Source organism: Physella acuta, unplaced genomic scaffold, assembly GCF_028476545.2.
Source record: "Physella acuta isolate Inbredline_101_S28 unplaced genomic scaffold, ASM2847654v3 ptg001123l, whole genome shotgun sequence".
NCBI lineage: Eukaryota > Metazoa > Mollusca > Gastropoda > Physidae > Physella > Physella acuta.
This window is the reverse complement of record NW_026732640.1, coordinates 105,042-125,656: the sequence shown is the minus strand read 5'-3', so window position 1 is coordinate 125,656 and position 20,615 is coordinate 105,042. Positions and strand designations below refer to the sequence as shown.

The following is a 20,615-nucleotide window of genomic DNA, read 5'->3' as shown; positions in this document are numbered from 1 at the left end:
AACGGACCTTTCAACTATTGGACGCATAAACTAGAGAACCCTGCAAACGGATTACCCATGTGTAAATTGGCTACAAGACATTACCCCGGACATTCCCCCCTATCTACCCCCCGGAGAAATTACCCCCCTGTTAATTACTCCCCTGAGGAATTACCCCCCCCCCCATCCACCAAGATAGAATCTTGATTCTAACTCCAACTATATAATTATATATTACCTTAATCCTAAACTTAAGACAAAGACGAAAAACCTAAGAATTCACCTCTCCCTAAAATAAACCCAAAACCAAACCCAACTCTAGACATAGATTAAAGCCTAACCCTAACCCTAACCCTAACCCTAACCCTAACCCTAACCCTAGCCCTAGCCCTAGCCCTAAAACCTAACCCTAACCCTAACCCTAACCCTAACCCTAACCATAACCATAACTCTAACCCTAGCCCTAGCCCTAGCCCAAGCCCGAACCCTAACCCTAACCCTAGCGCGAACCCTAGACCTAGCCCAAACTCAAACCCTAGCTCTAACCCTAACTTAACCTTAAGCTATGACAGGGTGGGTAATGTCCTACTGGGCCGGGGATAATTGACAGGGGGTAATTACTCCGGGGGGTAATGATAGGGAGGGGTGAAATATCCGGGGGATGATTAATGGAAGAGTTAATGCCCTGTTCCCGTGTAATTTACACATCAACAAGATGATCAGACACGATTAGAATCAGAACAGCGCTTAACGTGCGTGTGTGTACACATACTAACAATAGCGAATCAATTATAAAGCAATGGACCGCAACTAACAGCATTAACCGCCAGCCAACAAACTGTGTGTAATCGATGGTTCCCAAACGGCTTTTATTTGTTTAATGTAACCATACTTTTATCTCTTGCCATATTTAAATAAATAAATATATATATATATATATATATATATATATATATATATATATATATATATATATATATATATATATATATATATATATACATAATTATGGTATAACTAATAACCGACCCTTCAAACCTAGACTTTAAATTGACTGCTGTAGCTGATCAATTCTTGAAAACACTGTTAATAAATTTTGGACGAGGCCAAGCGAGTACAAAGAAGAGGTGGACCATTTGTCGCTCAGGTCTATTGGTTTGACCAGCTGACCAGCATAAAAGCGGGGACGTGAATTACAACCGCAAGTATAAACATGATGTACTTTTTGTTTTAAACTAAAAACCTAGAGCATTCTTATGTACTAGCTATTATTGAAAACAGTTTCTTATATATAATTAAAAACACAATGTATCGACAACTGTTGTTTCTATTTTTAAAAAAACACAACTAATCATCCGAAATTTTTCCAGAGTGATTTATCATTAAAAAAATTATGCGGTCATCTATAAAGTCGGAGAGCTGCTATGATGTGTTCAGAGATTTACATTTAAGACCAATTTGTTTAGACACGTTGATTATATGGATTTATATTTTTTATTTGTTTGAGCAACTTTTACAATTCTACTTGTAGATGCGCCACATTGTGTTTAATGAATGTTTGGTGTCTAGGCTAGACGCTGTAACAGACGAATGTGCGATTATACATTTCCCAGTTTGTCAAATTACAAGGAAAATAAAGTAAAAGTAAGTAAAGTTTCCCTTTCAAACCTGACGATCTATGGGGCAAGTGAAGTAGAGTTCACTTGTTTCTGTGACCTCGGCATATGAAGAGATAGTGTGGTCAGCACTATGCCCAGCCGCCTTTACTTTCCCTAACGTAAGTTAGGTACCCATCAAAGTTGGGTGGACTCAGGGACGGTCTACTGACTTGAACCCGGATTCGAACTCGAGACTAACGGGTTAGTAGTCCAGTTTGTCAAATTACAAGGTAAATAGGGACAAATTAATCTCGCTGTTGAAACAGTGAATGGATTGACTCAGTGCCATGACTCCAGATCTTACATCGTCCTAAGACTATTCTTCTTCTTCATCGTTCTTAACTTTAGTGTTGGAAAGAGTCTCTCGAATACAATTAATTATACGTGTCAACTGGTTATGCGCCATTGAGGCCATTGCCTTTGTCAAACCACGAACAAACAAAATGACAGCAGTTGATTGATTTTGGAATTGTCTCTCCTAGAAGAGTGTCAGTTCCCAGCCAACGAGCCTGATCTGCCCGAGAGTTCGAATTTTACACTTTTCGGTTTAGCAACCATGAGCTTTAATGACTCGACCACGTGACTCGTCCAAAGACCAAATTATCCCAAACGTAAAGTTTTGAAGCTAATTTCAATCATGAAACCAAAGCCTTGCTTCTTGTATTGCTTATGTATTGCTTGTAACACTTGAAACATAGCTTAAGCTAGAATTTCAGTGATTGTGATTAAGTATAAACATATTTTACATATATGATCACATCAAAATTTGAAAAGAAATGTCACTAAAAAATATAAGGAATACACTTTTAAATTTAATTGTTTTAAACATGATTCACATTGAGGACAAACATGCGTCGGCTTTTTGTTTCTATGCATCGCTTCAAGATTCTAAGATACCAATTTTAAAGTAACAATTATAAAGTTTTCAGCATTAATAGAATCATATTAAGCACCTGTATACCAAAGCTATTGATAATATTATGTTAATATTGTATATTAATATTGTTACAACGTTTACGGATTCAAATAAATAACAGTTTTTCTTTCAGACACTTGCTATCTCCGGGGAATGGGCGGAGACTGGTAAAAGTATTTATTTTATATATAAATTCCATTTCGTTAGAGGGAGGTGAGGCGGTAGACTTTCTTCGGGATGGGGAGAAAGGGAGCTCCCCCGAAGAGATGCCTGGAAAAAACCCTGAAAAATAATAACAAACTACGTATCTTCAAGAATACATCATAATTTAACGTAGGCTACATTTTCTTTTAGCAGATATCTTTTAATATCCTTATCATTGTTTACGATTTTAAACAACTTAACATTAACGGAGGTTAAGTTTCTAAAATTTTTACCGATATCAGAACAAAATTCACATTTGCTTTGAAAAAATGTCAACTGGCAAGTGCGAAAACAAGAATTCGGTGACCTACTTACACGTCCCTATACTTATACAAACAAACCCCGCGCTTTCAAGTGATTATTAAGGGGAGATAAGATACATTTTACTTAGTCACGCTGTAAACTACGAGTTGCGTTACTTCCTTCGCTCCGTTCTTTTGAAGAACAGAAATTAAAAATGCACAAGAAGGACAAAACTACTGTTCTGTTGATAACTGTTGAAGAATAAATATCTCACTTAATGAAAAATACACTGAATTAACTTAACAGAGGATACATATATCTGATTTTGCCTTATTTTATTCCACATAGTACTCATTATGTGAAATGCTTTCAAAGGCTTTCAACGACATCATATTTTTATTATTCAATTAGGCATTGTTGACCATAGTTGACCGTGGTACACTACGGTCAATGGACAACCTGTCCCCGTTTCTGGACAATACAATGCCTCCATTACCTGGGCATACTCTTCTAGGTATAAATCGCTGGTTAGTCGCACTTTGCATGAGATTTTTATAAAGAAACACTTATAATAATAATAACTATAACACAGCCAAGTAATACGGAAGTATAATTACATTTTATTATTTCCATTCAAACTTTACCTAAAAACAAAATAGTGTTAAATAGAACGCATATTTTCATAACAATATATTTTTTCTGTTGTCAACATTTAGGCTTATATACAGCAGGATTTCTCTTACTAAAAATAATAATACAATTAAACATCTGATAATTTCTTATCAAAAAAATTAGGACAACTAAATTAAAATTTTAATTGTGCAAATAGCATTGGAGATTATCTTGTAATGAATGGCTATTTGATGTTTTTTATTTATAATAAGTAGCCATTTCAATGTAACAATACATACCAGCTTGTGTGACACAAAATATTCATAAATTCAGAGCAATCATTAGGTTAGGTTTGCCTGTTGCCCCTCCTGGGACTTAGGCCGCTGACAAGAGCTTTCCAGGAGCAAGCATTGCTTACACGTATGATTTTTAGAAATTTCTTCCTAAATTGCTTAATCAACATAAAATACAAAATGAAATTCACAACTTGATTAAGGCCAAGGCTAATTGTAGCAAAGTCAAACACCCACATAAAATCATAATAAAAAAATAAAGTGGCATTAGTTGCTTGTGTATACAAAAAGACGATCAAACAAGGGAAATATAGTGTTACAAAAATGATAACAATATCCGTCATGTAGTAGGTCAGCATTAGTTCTCTTTGTTTAATCCTGCTAGAGCAGGTGTGTTGGAATACCCATGCATTTTGCCTTTTGTACGCGAAAAGTTTCTTGACAACAGCAATGGTTAAAACAAGAGACAAAATAAAAGGAAATACAATAAAGAAAATCATAAAAATCCAACTTTTTAAACTTTCAGTGATTAAATCAAAAAGCAGAATTATTTGGATAGTGATAGAACTTATCAATAAGGTACCAGTGACAAACAAAAGCAGTAAACAACTTCGCCGATAAGACAAGACAATTGTTTTTTTAAAGGGACACCACACTGCTATAAATCGATCGAAACAAATCAAAACTGTTATCCAACACGAAAGCACGGGAAAGAAGTACAAGCCTGAAAACTGGGTTACAATATTAAGCCATTGAAAATTTAAAAAAATTATCATACAGCATATAACTCATTAGACTAAACATTTAATTTTGTTCTTATTTCAGAATGGTCCACAATTATAAACAAATAACTTCGACCTATGACAGATGAGAGCAGAATTCAGGAGGAAGAAATTGAGGCTTTCTCTTCATCCAGTGATGAAGAGTGGTTGCCCCCATGCAAAATTGTTTCCAAGGGGAAAAATGTTTTCTACAAATTTTTAAATACATGAATTTTTAAATTTTCATAATGTGTGTGGAATTGCCCCACTTGCCATGTTTTTGCAATAAAAGTGAAATATTTTAAAATTGTATTTTATTTTGTGAATTATCTCTATATTTGTTTGCCATCATATAAGTAACGCATGTCTAGTTATACTCTCAATATTATATTGTGGTATGTTAATTTTAGATTTTTTACAAATTTGTTAGAAAAGTAGTGTATGGAATTACCCCGGGTTACACTATATATATATATATATATATATATATATATATATATATATATATATATATATATATATATATATATATATATATATATGTGTGTGTGTGTGTGTGTGTTTATATGTGTGTGCGACAGTCCGGAGAAGATTTAATAATTACGGTGCATGATTTTTGTTTACTAAAACTTTACTAAACCCCAAATAACTGCCCCTTAAGATTCGTAGTAAGCTATCAGGAACATTTATTGTTTACATTGGAATACTTCATGGGTATTTTGTTGACTAATTGTTTTAATAATGAAATAAGCTAGAGGAAACAAAGTGGAATCCAACGGACAAAACAGCTCGAAGTCTTGGATTTCGCAGATGTGCGCTGCCCTCTCGCACATAGTCAACAAAGAATGCGGAGCCAATTGTACTGGTTGAAGAAGCGTTTAAATAATTTGTGCCCTCCTATGTATAATATTATAAACACAGCTCAAACATGATATATTTAATTTTTTTGTTTCAGATTAATCAACACGGGTACAGTTTTTAAAGAATATTTATTCCACATCATGGCAGCGCCCTGCGTCGTCTACTAAACACGTGATCTATGAGGTCGGAGATCACCAAGACAAAGAGAAAAAAAAGGCTAACACACACTTACATTGGTCATAGTACTTTGAAAGTTGGGAGGTGGGCTAAGAGAACCGATTTCGCCATGTTCTGATATTTTAAAAAAAATAAACAACACACATCCATTTTTTTTTAAATAACATAGGCCTATATCACAATTTCAAAAAAAAAAAAAAAAATATTTTTTTTATTAAATTTTATTTTTTAAAAACAAAAATATCAATGATCGCTTTTTAAAAAAATGTGAAAACGAAAACTTTTGGATTTAATTTTGCAAATAAATGAATAGTCCACGGGATTTGTATGGAAAGTTCTACTATATTGTTGGGGCTTTCTTCTGATTGGTCCCTTTTGGTCGATCTTCAAGCAGCCTTGACCTGATGATCTCATGACTTCCGGGTTGTCGTCTAGGGCAAGAAGCCGCTGTTTAAAATCTCCTCGAACAGGCGCTGAACCTACATGTGGGGGAGAAACAGCATTTTAGTCAATGTTAGGAGCAACAGTATTTTAGTCATTGTTAGGAGAATTATCACATTTCATAATTGGGAAGAGAAACAGAATATTGTAATTGGTAGAAGAGACATCAAATATACACTGAAAGAAAAAATTATTAAATCAATATTTTTCAACGACTCCAAGGACAAGGATTTACACCCTGCACTATTGTGCAGCTGCACCATTGTCTGTCCCACCCACCAGACCTACTTCGTGCTATTGTCATGCCCCACCCCCAGACCTACCTCATATCGTCTGTCCCTCATGCCCCCCCACCCCAGAACTACCTCGTGCCACTGTCCCCCCACCCCAGGCCTACCTCGTGCCACTGTCCCCCCCACCCCAGACCTACCTCGTGCCACTGCCCCCCCCACCCCAGAACTACCTTGTGCCACTGTCTCTCACCACCACCCCCAGACCTACCTCGTGCCACTGTTTCTCCCCCACCCCAGACCTACCTCGTGCCACTGCCCCCCACCCCAGACCTACCTCGTGCCACTGTCTCTTCCCCCTCAGACCTACCTCGTGCCACTGCCCCACCCCAGAACTACCTTGTGCCACTGCCCCCCACCCCAGACCTACCTCGTGACAATACCCCCCCCACCCCAGACCTACCTCGTGCCACTGTCTCTCCCACCACCCCAGACCTACCTCGTGCCACTGTCTCTCCCCCCCCCCCCTCCCCAGAACTACCTCGTGCCACTGCCCCCACCCCAGACCTACCTCGTGCCAATAACCCCCCACCCCAGAACTACCTCGTGCCACTGTCCCCCCCCACCTCAGACCAACCTCGTGCCACTGTCTCTCCCCCACCCCCACCCCCAGACATACCTCGTGCCACTATCTCTCCCCCTACCCCAGACCTACCTCGTACCATTGCCTGTCACCCATGCCCCCCCCACCCCAGACCTACGTCGTGCCATTGCCTGTCACCCATGCCACCCCCCACCCCAGACCTACGTCGTGCCATTGCCTGTCACCCATGCCCCCCCCACCCCAGACCTACCTCGTACCATTGCCTGTCACCCATGCCACCCCCCACCCCAGACCTACGTCGTACCATTGCCTGTCACCCATGCCCCCCCCACCCCAGACCTACCTCGTACCATTGCCTGTCACCCATGCCACCCCCCACCCCAGACCTACGTCGTGCCATTGCCTGTCACCCATGCCCCCCAGACCTACCTCGTACCATTGCCTGTCACCCATGCCCCCCCCCACCCCAGACCTACCTCGTACCATTGCCTGTCACCCATGCCACCCCCACCCCAGACCTACGTCGTGCCATTGCCTGTCACCCATGCCCCCCCACCCCAGACCTACCTCGTGCCATTGCCTGTCACCCATGCCCCCCAGACCTACGTCGTGCCATTGCCTGTCACCCATGCCCCCCACCCCAGACCTACCTCGTACCATTGCCTGTCACCCATGCCCCCCCACCCCAGACCTACCTCGTACCATTCCCTGTCACCCATGCCACCCCCCACCCCAGACCTACGTCGTGCCATTGCCTGTCACCCATGCCCCCCCCCCCCACCCCAGACCTACCTCGTACCATTGCCTGTCACCCATGCCCCCCACCCCAGATCTACGTCGTGCCATTGCCTGTCACCCATGCCCCCCCACCCCAGACCTACGTCGTGCCATTGCCTGTCACCCATGCCCCCCCACCCCAGATCTACGTCGTGCCATTGCCTGTCACCCATGCCCCCCCACCCCAGATCTACGTCGTGCCATTGCCTGTCACCCATGCCCCCCTCCCACCTGTGACCTACTTAGGTCTTTTCTTTATTTATATTATTTAGTTTCTTGAGTTATGTGGTTGACCTTGAGAGAGTTGTTAGGTCACCTGATCTCCTCGTTCAACTGAACTCCGTCACCTGATGTGATTGGATTTTTAATCCTTATCAGACCCTCGGCCAATGGTCTTATGACATTGAAGATCCTTAACCGATAATCGACCAATGACCTTACAACATTACAGTAACCTCCCTTGGTTTTGATCCTGGATATAAACTCGACACGAGACTTCTCGAGGCAGCTAGATTGACTTTGGACTAGGGGAGAGATGGGCCGTATGTTTTGTGCGCCATTTTCAGTTGTTTAGTTTGTGGCATATTTTATCTCCTTATATAAGGTATTGTGTGACCACTTTTAGTGTTACTGATATTTTCTCTAGGTGAATTATTTCACCCTTGTCACATCGGCGATAGTTTGTTATCTAGTTTGGAGGTTTATTTCAGTAACCTTGAGAGATCTATAAGTTGACTTTTTTCTGTTTATTATCGATCTTAAGTTGTATTATATTTTACTTCGACCTGGTGTCATTTGTATATAATTGTACACAGATTAAATAGTAGTTGTCAGTTAAGCATAGTTTGAGTAACATCTTTCCTATGTGTTCGTTCCCCTAGACTATTTTAACAAGCCCACGTAGATGCAGGTGTGTTCATTCTGTCCAAGAGTATTTCTGTCTAACTACATCAAACGAACCCGAGGTGTTCGCCTGTTCTGCGTCTGTCAGACGGCGATCATTACACACCCCAGACCTACCTCGTACCATTGCCTGTCACCCATGCCCCCCCACCCCAGACCTACCTCGTGCCACTGCCTGTCACCCATGCCCCCCCCCACCACAGACCTACCTCGTGCCACTGCCTGTCACCCATGCCCCCCCACCCCAGACCTACCTCGTGCCACTGCCTGTCACCCATGCCCCCCCACCCCAGACCTACCTCGTGCCACTGCCTGTCACCCATGCCCCCCCACCACAGACCTACCTCGTGCCACTACCTGTCACCCATGCCCCCCCACCACAGACCTACCTCGTGCCACTGCCTGTCACCCATGCCCCCCCACCCCAGACCTACCTCGTGCCACTGCCTGTCACCCATGCCACCCCAGGCCTACCTCCTGCCACTGCTTGTCACCCATGCCCCCCCACCACAGACCTACCTCGTGCCACTACCTGTCACCCATGCCCCCCCACCACAGACCTACCTCGTGCCACTACCTGTCACCCATGCCCCCCCACCACAGACCTACCTCGTGCCACTGCCTGTCACCCATGCCCCCCCCCCCCCCACCACATACCTACCTCGTGCCACTGCCTGTCACCCATGCCCCCCCCCCCCCACCACAGACCTACCTCGTGCCACTGCCTGTCACCCATGCCCCACCCCAGACCTACCTCGTGCCACTGCTTGTCACCCATGCCCCCCCACCCCAGACCTACCTCGTGCCACTGCCTTTCTTCCATGCCCATCGCCATAAGCGGTCTCTCGTCGCCCTCCACAGCATAGGTGAAGGCCGTGCGAAGGTTCTGGACGTTTTCGTCCGTTAACCCCAGGGTAAGGCGTAACTCCTCCATGTCAGCGGCCTCTGTTGACAGATAAAGGGTGGGGGGGAGGTATTGTATGACGTAAATGAAAGTTTGAACCGTTAAGTTACAAGCGGGAAAAATTAAAAGAAAATAATGATAGTGGTATAACAAGCAGAGACATTGAAGATAGTAACTCGGGCAGTGGTTCTTAGCCTGGGTTCTACGGAACCCCGGGGGTTCGATCAGTACAGTATCTTGCGTTAGGCGGATATCAAAACACACGCACATATGATTCACTATCGGATTTTGTCAGTCCTGACGATAGAATTAGACTACAGGATGAATGCGCATATGAAACTGGTGGGGTTTAGTAGGTATAAAGTATCGAGGTGTTAAAGAGTCATAATTTTTATTCGGCTGTTTTGTAGTTGAAGGTCTAGTGGAATCTGATTGGTAATAGAGAAATGAGAATGCAGGTGATAAAGTATCGTAAGTCTGGAGTTCGTGAGTATTGATTTGGTATTAAGGTATCGCATTAAATTGACTGTTGATGTGTAATAGTAGGTCCAGTGAAATCGTTGTTGATTGGGAGTACCGTTTGTAGAGTTTGGTGAAGTAAACGAGTTGGTGTAGTAGTTCTGGAGCATCGAGTCTAGTTATGTTTAGGTATCTAAGTTTGTGTTGTGAATATAGTAGAGTATATCGAGTAGTCGAGTTTATCGTAAGTCAGATGATTTCAATCAGTGTTTCTTCCAGACTTTTTTCTCCGGGGGGGAGGGGGGGTTGAAATTTCAAGGGGGGGGGGGGGGGTAGACTTTTTCTGTAGGATGGTGGGGGCGGACACTGTTAAAAGTATATATTTTCTATATACATTTTATTACGTTCGGGAGGGCGGTAGACTTTATGCCTGGGTGAAACTCTGATTTCATTTCAGTACGTAACATACTAAAAAGAAAGTTAGGCGTTCTCTAAATGAAAAATATTTAGTTTTTTAGGAACCTATATTACTACTCTTAAGTACGAGATAAATGGCACGTTTAGGGAGAGATACAACGGGCGCTAGGTTGGTAGTGGTGTCTTTTTTCTTTAACTCGAAATCAAAAAAGAAAATCGCTACCTAAACTTCAAATTTAACCCGAAAACGAAAAATGTAATTGAAGACGGATTTTTATCCAAAATCTGCATTTTAACCGGATTTAAGCTTGATCTACACGTAGTTACTGCACATTGATACTAAACACATTCGCAGTCAAATCCATAAACCTTGCACCTAATCTCAAACACGAATTAAGTGTTGGGGGGGGGGGGGGGGCTCTGCCCCTAGCACTCCCCCCTCCCCACACACACACTATAAAGCACGTCTACGAAATATACTTTTTATAGAAAACTGGGGAGGAATAACTCTGAAAGAAACACTGGTCGCATTTGTAGCTCATACAAACTACAGGTAGAGCCCACTTCTATAATATAGACCTGTTTCCTACTTTCGAATGATATAAATTTTACTCAGACAGTGTTGGTTTTTTCCCGGGGTTGGGGCACTTGAATTTCGACGGGTCGGGGAAGGACGACACTGGTAAAAGTATATATTTTCTCTATAAATTATATTATGCCTTTTTGGGAGGAGGGGGGGGGGGAATTAGACGTTCTACCGTGGGGGGGGGGGGGGAGTGGGAATAGACGTTCCACCGTGTGGGGGGTGGGGGGGGGTAAAGGAGCTTTGTCCCAACCACAAGAAAAACTCTTCACGCAAAACACTTATAACATTAGACGCATAATTTAGGCCGTAATGTCAGTGTTTTTATTATTGAGTCTCGATGACGTCATTTATTTGAGGGGGGGGGGGGGGTCGGCATAGACGATCTACCGGGATGAGATGCATGAAAGAAACTCTTCACGCAAAACACTTTAAAGATTAGACACATTAATTAGGCCGTAATGTAAGTGTTTTTATTATAGAGTGTCGATGACGTCTTTTCTTTAGAGGGGGGGGGGGGGCGGCTTAAACGTTCTTTAGGGGGGGGGGGGGGGGGGGGGGGCTGGGGCTTCGCCCCTAACCAAATAATTGCATGAAAGAAAATCTGCAAGCAAACCACTTTTAAGATTAGACAAAATTGGCTTTTTTTAATTCAATGTTTACTCGAGAATCAATGACGTCATATTACTGTGAGCACTCTCCGGTTATAGACTAATTTCTACTATATGCTGCAATGTGACGTCATGTTTCGTTTCCGTCTTACTGTGAAAGTTTTTAATTTGCTTGTGTTTTCTCTATAGCGTTCTTGTCAGATAGAAAATAGATAGATACACAGATAGATACATAGACAGACAGCGAAACTATTATTAAAGATGATTAATATATAATATTATATAGGGTGGAATTTATAACTAACCGTAGACTGTTCTTTTTTTTCAAATTATAATTTTTTTATATTTTAATCAATAATTCTAGCAATGTCTAAAACAGTTACCCGTGTTTGATGTTTTGAAAGATGTCCCTTTATTAAAGGGATCCAAAATATTTTAAAGTTTGAATTCAGAATACACGTTATAAGAATGTTTGTCATCAAAATGGAATTGAAGTATGTTATAATATAGCTACCGTTTTTAGACTTTCAAACAAAACCTACGGTTAAGTATTCAATAAGCAAAATATATTGTTTTCACAAGGTTGCATAGCTAATATAAAAGATTTATTACCTAATGAAATTTAGAGCGTTTTATTGTGTTTTTCACACATGTCTTAGCTACACATGGTTTATTTTGCTATTATGTTGAAAGTTATTACCCTTGAATAAAATTTTGTAATTTAAAATTTCCAAATGGGAGATAATTCGTTGCTTAATTTTACATTCATTTCAAATTCCTGCACCTTAGGTTCACCGCTTACATATACATACAACTTTAAGTTATTATTTGCTATTGTAAAAATTATAAAGAGCATAGGTTCTAAACAAAATTGTTTGGTTGGTTTTTGTAGCATTATCAAGTTGAAAAAACACATACATCAGTAACCGTTGTAGATTGCAATGCTTTATGTTACTAGACACACATTCTACGTCGTAAACTAAACATGTAATTATTGGCTTTTCATTTAATTATTTATTTATTTTCTATTTATTTTTTTAAAGAAAAAAAATCCTTTTATTTTCAGTAAAACAAATTACAACATATTTTACATTAGCATATAAGTTAATAATTTACATAATAATAAATATGTGATGGAGCTAAGATTTAAATAAAATGTCCTTTTTTCTAAATTTTATAATACTTTTATTTTCAATTAGAAATAATTACATCACCATTATACAATTGTGTGTGAGCGTGTGTTAGTCTTCAATTAGCTTTTCATATATAGACTTAGCAACAATATCAATGGAATGTGATTACGCTTGCAAACTGGAATTGATGAAATTAGTACAAAACTTTTGCGACGAGAGAGGCAAGTAAAATTTGATTTGATGTCTACTTATAACAGTGGTGTAGGCAGGGGGGGGGGGGGGGTAGGGGTGGTCATAACCCCCCCCCCCCCCATAGACCCTTCGGTATACATAAAAATATGAGGGGGGTGTGCAAATCGAAAGTGTGAGGGGGGGGGAGGTGCAAATCGAAAGTTTGTCCCCGGGTAAAATTGGAACCCCCCCCCCCCCCCCCACTTGAGACGATCCTGGCTACGCCACTGACTTATAACGTGTAGGCAATTGATAATAAATCAATATGTCACTTTTAATTAATTGTTTTCTTATGCATATATTTTAGTAATTAATTTGTGTGAAAAGGGGGCGTTTTAATAAGTTTTGCCTAGGGCGTTAAAATCCTTGCGCCGGCACTGCTGCCCCCCCCCTTGATTTGAATGGACCAGACCTTTGTCATAAGTGGTACAGAGAATATAAATCCAGTTGCAATTAATTAAAGAGAGAGTAAAGTTATACTAAAATTAGCAACACGTAAGCTGCTGTTTTCCAGTAAACTATACATTTTTTACGGCCTTTTTTTACAATGGACTTTTCCAGGCTTTGGGGTTTTGGGATTTTAGCAGGGAAGTAATATCAAATTCAAATATAGGACTAATCAGCAGGGTTCCTTGTCTCTAAGAGGGTGGTGGACGGAGGGGGGGGGGGGGGGGACTTAAATTTTCTGGGTTGGGTGGGGGCAAGGGTGGTTAAAGTATACTTTACCTTTATGTATGATATATATATATATATATATATATATATATATATATATATATATATATATATATATATATATATATATATATATATATATATATATGTGTGTGTGTATATATATATATATATATATATATATATATATATATATATATATATATATATATATATATATATATATATCGTCCCGGTGGGGAAGCATGTCGAAGGCAGCGCTCCCGTCTAGTCCGATGTATGCCTGCTAGCTAGATCTGACATTTTGTATTTCTACTATTAACTAACAATCAAGCTCCCATTTTTTTTATCTTTGGAAGAGTCCATTGTCGGACACCCGTAAAAAATACCGTACGGCAGGGGTGGGAGGGTTACCTCTTAGAGCATGAGCGACCTTTAAAGGGGCGGCTCCGTTGAAGAGTTTTGGCAGCATCCATTTCTTTTCGTGGTCGATTAAGTTGAATATAAAGTCTGTGTCTGGCCGGTGGGCTGCTAAGCGAAACGAGAAATTGACACACTGCGCATGACGGAAACATAGAGATTGACAAATTGCGCATGACGGAAACATACAAATTGACACACTGCGCATGACGAAAACATAAAATTAAACACACTGCGAATGACGGAAACATACGAATTGACTCACTGCGCATGACGGAAACATAGAAATTGATATACTGCGCATGACGGAAACATAGAAATTGACACACTACTCATGTCGAAAACATGTTTTGCCCATGCTTTTAAAAAAATCTACAATCAACACCCATTATTGTGCATGATCAAAGCCGATTGGTTTCAATTGTTTTAATATAGCCACTGCGCATGATCTAATAGATTTTAAACGCTCATGTCTCAGCTATAAACATCTTCAAACCTCGACTTCGCATTGTCTAAATAAATCTAGTCTTGACAAACCCCGCCAAAAAGTTAACCCCCGCCACCCAAAGAAAATATTATAAAAAAAAAATTGAAACTTTTAGATTTATCAAAAAGGAAAAAAATACCGTAACTAATACTATTCACATACCTCTTCACAGTTTACCGTAATAATAACAACACAAACCCATATAACTATTGTAAGATACTAGTTAAAATACAATCCCCATCAACTCTACCGGTTAAAGCTATAATTATACTACAATCCCCAAAATTTCTTCGGAGTTTAAGTTAATAATTAAAACACTATTCACTTAACTTTTCACAGTTTAAAGTAATATGAAAAACGAGCTGACCCGCTGCGTATCATACGCCGCTATTTAGTTGTTTTTTTTCTACTTTTCAGTAATTTATAATTTGTGAATTCGACAGTACCAATGCTGCCATTGAAATTATTTGCTTAAAAACACTAACCCCCCCCCCCCCCCCCACGTGAAAGCAGCCTCCTCTTAGTTACCTCCTGTAAGTTTAAAATCGTTTCAAACTAAATTATCTGCCCCTAATAGCCGTCACCAAACCCATCTCTGTGATTGTAAAATGTAAACAGAGTGAACACCGCTCACCAGATCATGTGGGGGTGGGGTGGGGGTGGTAGTGATAGAGAGGAAGAGAGGGGACTGCAAAGGCGCGCTTGCAGCTTGTTTTCTAACTGATCCCAGAAGAGAATTATATATATATATATATAGATACAATCCCCATTACAGTTTACAATTTTTTGGTAACTATTGAACTACATGCCAATAATTTTTCAGTTTTAAAGTAACATTTAAAATAAAATCTCCATAGCTGTTGACAGTTAAAAAGTTATAATTAAACTACTATCCGCATAACAATTTAATGTAATAATTAAAATTAAATTCCCTTAACTCTTTACAATTTAAGGTAATAATTAAAATCAAATCCCCATAACTCTTGTTTCACGTGTTAGGCCTGCATCAAATTACTTCTGACTCCAAACTTGGATGATGTAGGCGGGCACGTGGTTTATGGGTACGTCAAGGGACAGCACCGTACACGACAGTGCACTTGTCTGGCATGGCTTCATTCATGACATTTAAAAAATTGGCCGGCACACCTTGACAACGGCTTGTTTTGTTTACTCGCCGTACATAGCAACGGCCAGATAAAAGTGCCGTAGCGAGGTTTGACTTGTGGCCCCGCGTCGTAGTTTAGCGTTGCATGTACGTGATTAGCTCTAAATTTACTTTAGGTTTTAAGAGATGGTTAGTGTTGAGGTATGTGATAGGTGTCACTCGCTTGGCAATCATTAGATTATCGTGGTTTTAGTCTTCAAGGATATGGGTATATCCGTCTACTTATCCATGAGCTTATCCAGCTAACAATCCATAAAAATAGAGATCCATACACGAGTCCATCCAGCCAACCATCAATACTACCACCACATACGTCTATTCAATCACACTTCAGTCGACCCAAATACTCAGCCACCGACCCACCCAAACATTCACCACCAACTCAAACACCCACCATAACATCTACACACCCACCTATACAGCAATAATCCGCCCCCCCCCCCCCCAACCACTCAAACACCCACCCACCATGAAACACAAGCCCACCAATCCAAACATCTACACATCCATATATAAATCTACCCACAAACCTAATACCCATCCATCCACCCACAAACACACATCCATCAATCCACGTATGCACCTATCCAACCAAGTACACACCCACCCGCGCATCTATCTGCCCACCCAAGCATCAATCCACCCACCCACAAATCCATCTACTCACGCATCTATCAATTCACTCACCCATCCACGTATTAATCCACCCACCTACCCACGCATCAATCCACCCACCTACTCATCAATCCACCCACACACTCATCAATCCACCCACCCACCCACGCATCAATCAACCCACCTACTCATACATCCACTCACGCATCTATCAATACAACCACCCACCCACGCATCAATCCACCCACCTACTCATCAATCCACCCACACACTCATCAATCCACCCACCCACCCACGCATCAATCAACCCACCTACTCATACATCCACTCACGCATCTATCAATACAACCACCCACCCACGCATCAATCCACCCACCTACTCATCAATCCACCCACCCACCCACGCATCAATCAACCCACCTACTCATACATCCACTCACGCATCTATCAATACAACCACCTACCCACGCATCAATCCACCCACCTACTCATCAATCCACCCACACACTCATCAATCCACCCACCCACCCACGCATCAATCAACCCACCTACTCATACATCCACTCACGCATCTATCAATACAACCACCCACCCACGCATCAATCCACCCACCTACTCATCAATCCACCCACACACTCATCAATCCACCCACCCACTCACGCATCAATCAACCCACCTACTCATACATCCACTCACGCATCTATCAATACAACCACCCACCCACGATTCAATCCACCTACCCACCCATTCATCCACTCACGCATCTGTCAATCCACCCGAGTATCTATCAATCCAAGCATCAATTCTCTCCCACACTCCCATCCCCCACGCATCAAATCCCTCACCCCACACCCTGTACGTACAGGCCAAACAGTCGGCTGGGTCCTCATCTGATCCGTCCTCACAATCATAGTTTTTATCACAGATAAACTTCAGTGCTATACAGGTAGGTGAGGACCGGCACATGAAGGGTTTTCCGGCCGGACAAGTGTTGCCTGCGAAATACATAATTACACCATTAGAGAACACAGGATTTAAAACTAAAATTCTGTTGTATGGATGTGCTGCGAGGATAGAAGAAGGGTTTCATCAATACGTTACCAATCCTATATTCTTAGACGCGTAAACTTGTTTTTTAAAAGTGAGTTATTTAAATGTAAACAATGCCTGCGCTTGGATCATAAACACCGGGACACGGGTTTACCTACACTACCGCGTGAAAACCTTATGTGTACATTAATCATTCACCGAAATAATCAGGTAGAACACACTTCGGTGACCACCCATGTGTCAGGGATGTAGAGGGGCGCTCTCAGGAGCACCCCCCCTCCTCGATTACACTACCGCATAGGCGCCACGTACGGCCCCTGGCTCCTTAAAACAAACTGGCGCCATCGTGCCAAATAGCATCCTGTTAACAATGATCCAGATTGCGTCATTCGCTAAAGTGACACAAATGAACAGGATTTTTTTCTTTAGCACGTAAAATATTATTTGACGTGTTTTAAACATCAGTGTGACTGATGCAATATGTTAGCGTTACTAATGGTCTATTATTATATGCTCGATCTCAATTTGTGATTGTATTGTCTAAAAATAGAAGCTAATAGCATCATTCGCAAAGTGACGAAACTGTTTGGATTTTTTACGGACAAAAAGAAACATCCCAGTTAATAATCTAAACTTGGTTAATTTTTCTGATTATTAAAATAAAACACAATACATGGCCTTCAGCGGCCCAACTGAGCCTTTGGGGATGGAAACTGAAATATTTTTTTTGCATCCAAATCGCATCATACCAGGGTGCCGGCGGACACGCCTGATTCAATTTAGTCAGCGTTTGTAACGCCCCATCCTATCCATTGTCTGTCACACTGTTTAGACCAAACGTAGTCGCCATAGCGCTCACGGGAAAGACCAGGGCGCTAAATCGCATCCTGCCGGGGGGCCGCCCATGCAAAATTAAATCTCGCCTCCCACCACCACTCACCCCCCTCCAGCCCCAGAAACCTTTATGGCACCCAGATACACTGTGTCGAACCGCAATCGTCTTTTATTTTTATATACCTGTATATAGAGAAAAATCCCACCATCCCGTGGCGCCGCCTATTCAATTTTTAAAAAAAAATATTTTTTTTTTTTACAGAAACCTTCCCTGGAGTGTTCTGATCAACTCCCCAAAGTTTGATGGCAATCGGAATAACGCCGTGAAACCGCAATCGACTTTTAATTTTTATAAAGAGAAAAATCGCACCCTCCTGTGGCGCCGTCCTTGCGAAAATAAAAATGATATTTTTATAGAACCCTTTCCTGGGGTGTTCTAATCAACTTCCCAAAGTTTGATGGCGATCGGATGAAAGGTGTAAAACCGGAATAGACTTTTATTTTTATATACCGTATAGAGAGAAAAAAAACAAATCACGCCCTGCTGGGGCGCCACCCCTGCGAATGTGAATTTTTTTTTTCTGTTTAAACCTCCTCGGATATATTTTTAGCAACTTTCCTAAGTTTCATGGCGATCGTGTGAACGGTGTCACCACAATTCACTTTAATTATTTTTATATACCACATATAGAGAAAAAACAAAACGCGCCCTGCCGGGGCGTCACCCCTGCACATTTGAAAATGTTTTTAGCGCATAAATCTCCTCAGTAATATTCTCTACATCTTCTCAAAGTTTCATGCCTATCGGATGAACGGTGTCACTGCAATTCACTTTTATTATTTTTATATACAGTATGTAGAGAAAAATCGCACCCTCCCGTGGCGCCGCCCTTTTTTTTATATACCATGTATAGAGAAAAAACAAATCGCGCCCTGCCGGGGCGCCACCCCTGCCAATTTGAATTTTTTTTTTCGCAGAAACCTCTCCAGGAATATTCTCAACAACTTCCCGAAGTTTCACGGCGATGTGATAAGAGGTGTGGTAATGCATAAAAGACACACACACACACAGACACACACACACATACATTGCTTTTTATATATATAGAAGATAGAAGATAGATATAGATAATATAGGTATAGGTAATAGGTATTTGTCATGGAACTATATATATATATATATATATATATATATATATATATATATATATATATATATATATATATATATATATATATATATATATATATGTATATGTATATATATATATATATATATATATATATATATATATATATATATATATATATATATATATATATATATATATATATATGTTACCTGCATCCGCTAGCGGCAATGTAGCAATCACAAACAAAGCAAGCACATTTTTCAGGATAGTTATTTTTAACATTTTTAGGGCTTGGGTGATTAAGAATCTAACCAATCAAACCTGTAGTGTAAAGAGCACAAATCAAAAGTTTATATTTTTTAGTGATTAATTGCAGCATTTTATTATTATGCCATGTTAAATTGTTTTTATTTTATAGTAAAGTATGAATAAAACATTTTAACACTAGTAAAAGCATGGATCACTCAGGAAGTGTTTTAAAACTCTAAAACTCTGGGCGCCAAATCGTGTATTGACGAAAATTGTACCCTACATGGCGCCGCCCATAAGAAACTTTAGTTTTCTTTTACGCAGAAATATTCTCGGGAGTATTCTCATCTACTCCTTAAAGTTTCATGGCACTCCGATGAACCGAATCCGAGTTTTATTTTTTATATACCGTTTATAGAGAAAAAAAATCGCTCCCCCCGGTGGCACCGCCCTTGCAATATTAGAAAAATATTTTTTTGCAGAACCCTACCATTGAGTGATCTAATCTTCTCCCCAAAGTTTCATGGTACACGAATGAACGGTGTGAAACCGAAATAAACTTTTATTTTTATAAACCGTATATAGAGAAAAAACAAATCGCGCCCTGCCGGGGCGCCACCCCAGCGAATTTGAAAATGTTTTTAGCGCAGAAACCTACCCAGGAGTATTTTCAACATCTTACCAAAGTTTCATGTCGATCGTGTGAACGGTGTCCCGGCAATTCACTTTAATTTTTTTATATACTGTATATAGAGAAAAATCGCACCCTCCCGTGGCGCCGCCCTTGTTAAATTAAAATGATTTTTTACAGAACCCTTCCTTAAAGTGTTCTAATGAACTCACCAAAGTTTGATAGCGATCAGATGAATGGTGTCAAAATAAAAAATCGACTTTTATTTTTATATACCGTATATAGAAAAAAAAAACGCCGGGGCGCCACACCTGAGAATTTGAAATTTTTTTCCGCAGAAACCTCCCCAGGAATATTCA

At 40.6% G+C, this 20,615-nt stretch overlaps 1 protein-coding gene across 1 annotated transcript; it reads right to left on the bottom strand.

Moving 5' to 3' along the window:
• Window positions 1-6,135: 6,135 nt before the first annotated feature.
• Window positions 6,136-19,658, bottom strand: LOC131956032 (neuropeptide prohormone-4-like). Its single transcript, XM_059320376.1, has 5 exons — window positions 19,586-19,658; window positions 17,223-17,354; window positions 14,087-14,200; window positions 9,459-9,604; window positions 6,136-6,183 (listed from the first exon to the last, which is right to left on the bottom strand). Exons 1-5 carry the CDS (start codon window positions 19,656-19,658, stop codon window positions 6,136-6,138), a joined length of 513 nt encoding a protein of 170 aa, XP_059176359.1.
• Between the last annotated feature and the right edge of the window lie 957 nt (window positions 19,659-20,615).

What these genes read in the sequence shown, in the direction of transcription:
- LOC131956032 (XM_059320376.1), bottom strand. Translation starts at nt 19,658, where the DNA reads ATGTTAAAAATAACTATCCTGAAAAATGTGCTTGCTTTGTTTGTGATT. An exon ending in ATTGCCGCTAGCGGATGCAG is followed by an intron (nt 17,355 to 19,585) that starts GTAACATATATA and finishes TGTATTTCGCAG; the next exon opens with GCAACACTTGTCCGGCCGGA. An exon ending in GGTCGCTCATGCTCTAAGAG is followed by an intron (nt 9,605 to 14,086) that starts GTAACCCTCCCA and finishes ATCTGTCAACAG; the next exon opens with AGGCCGCTGACATGGAGGAG.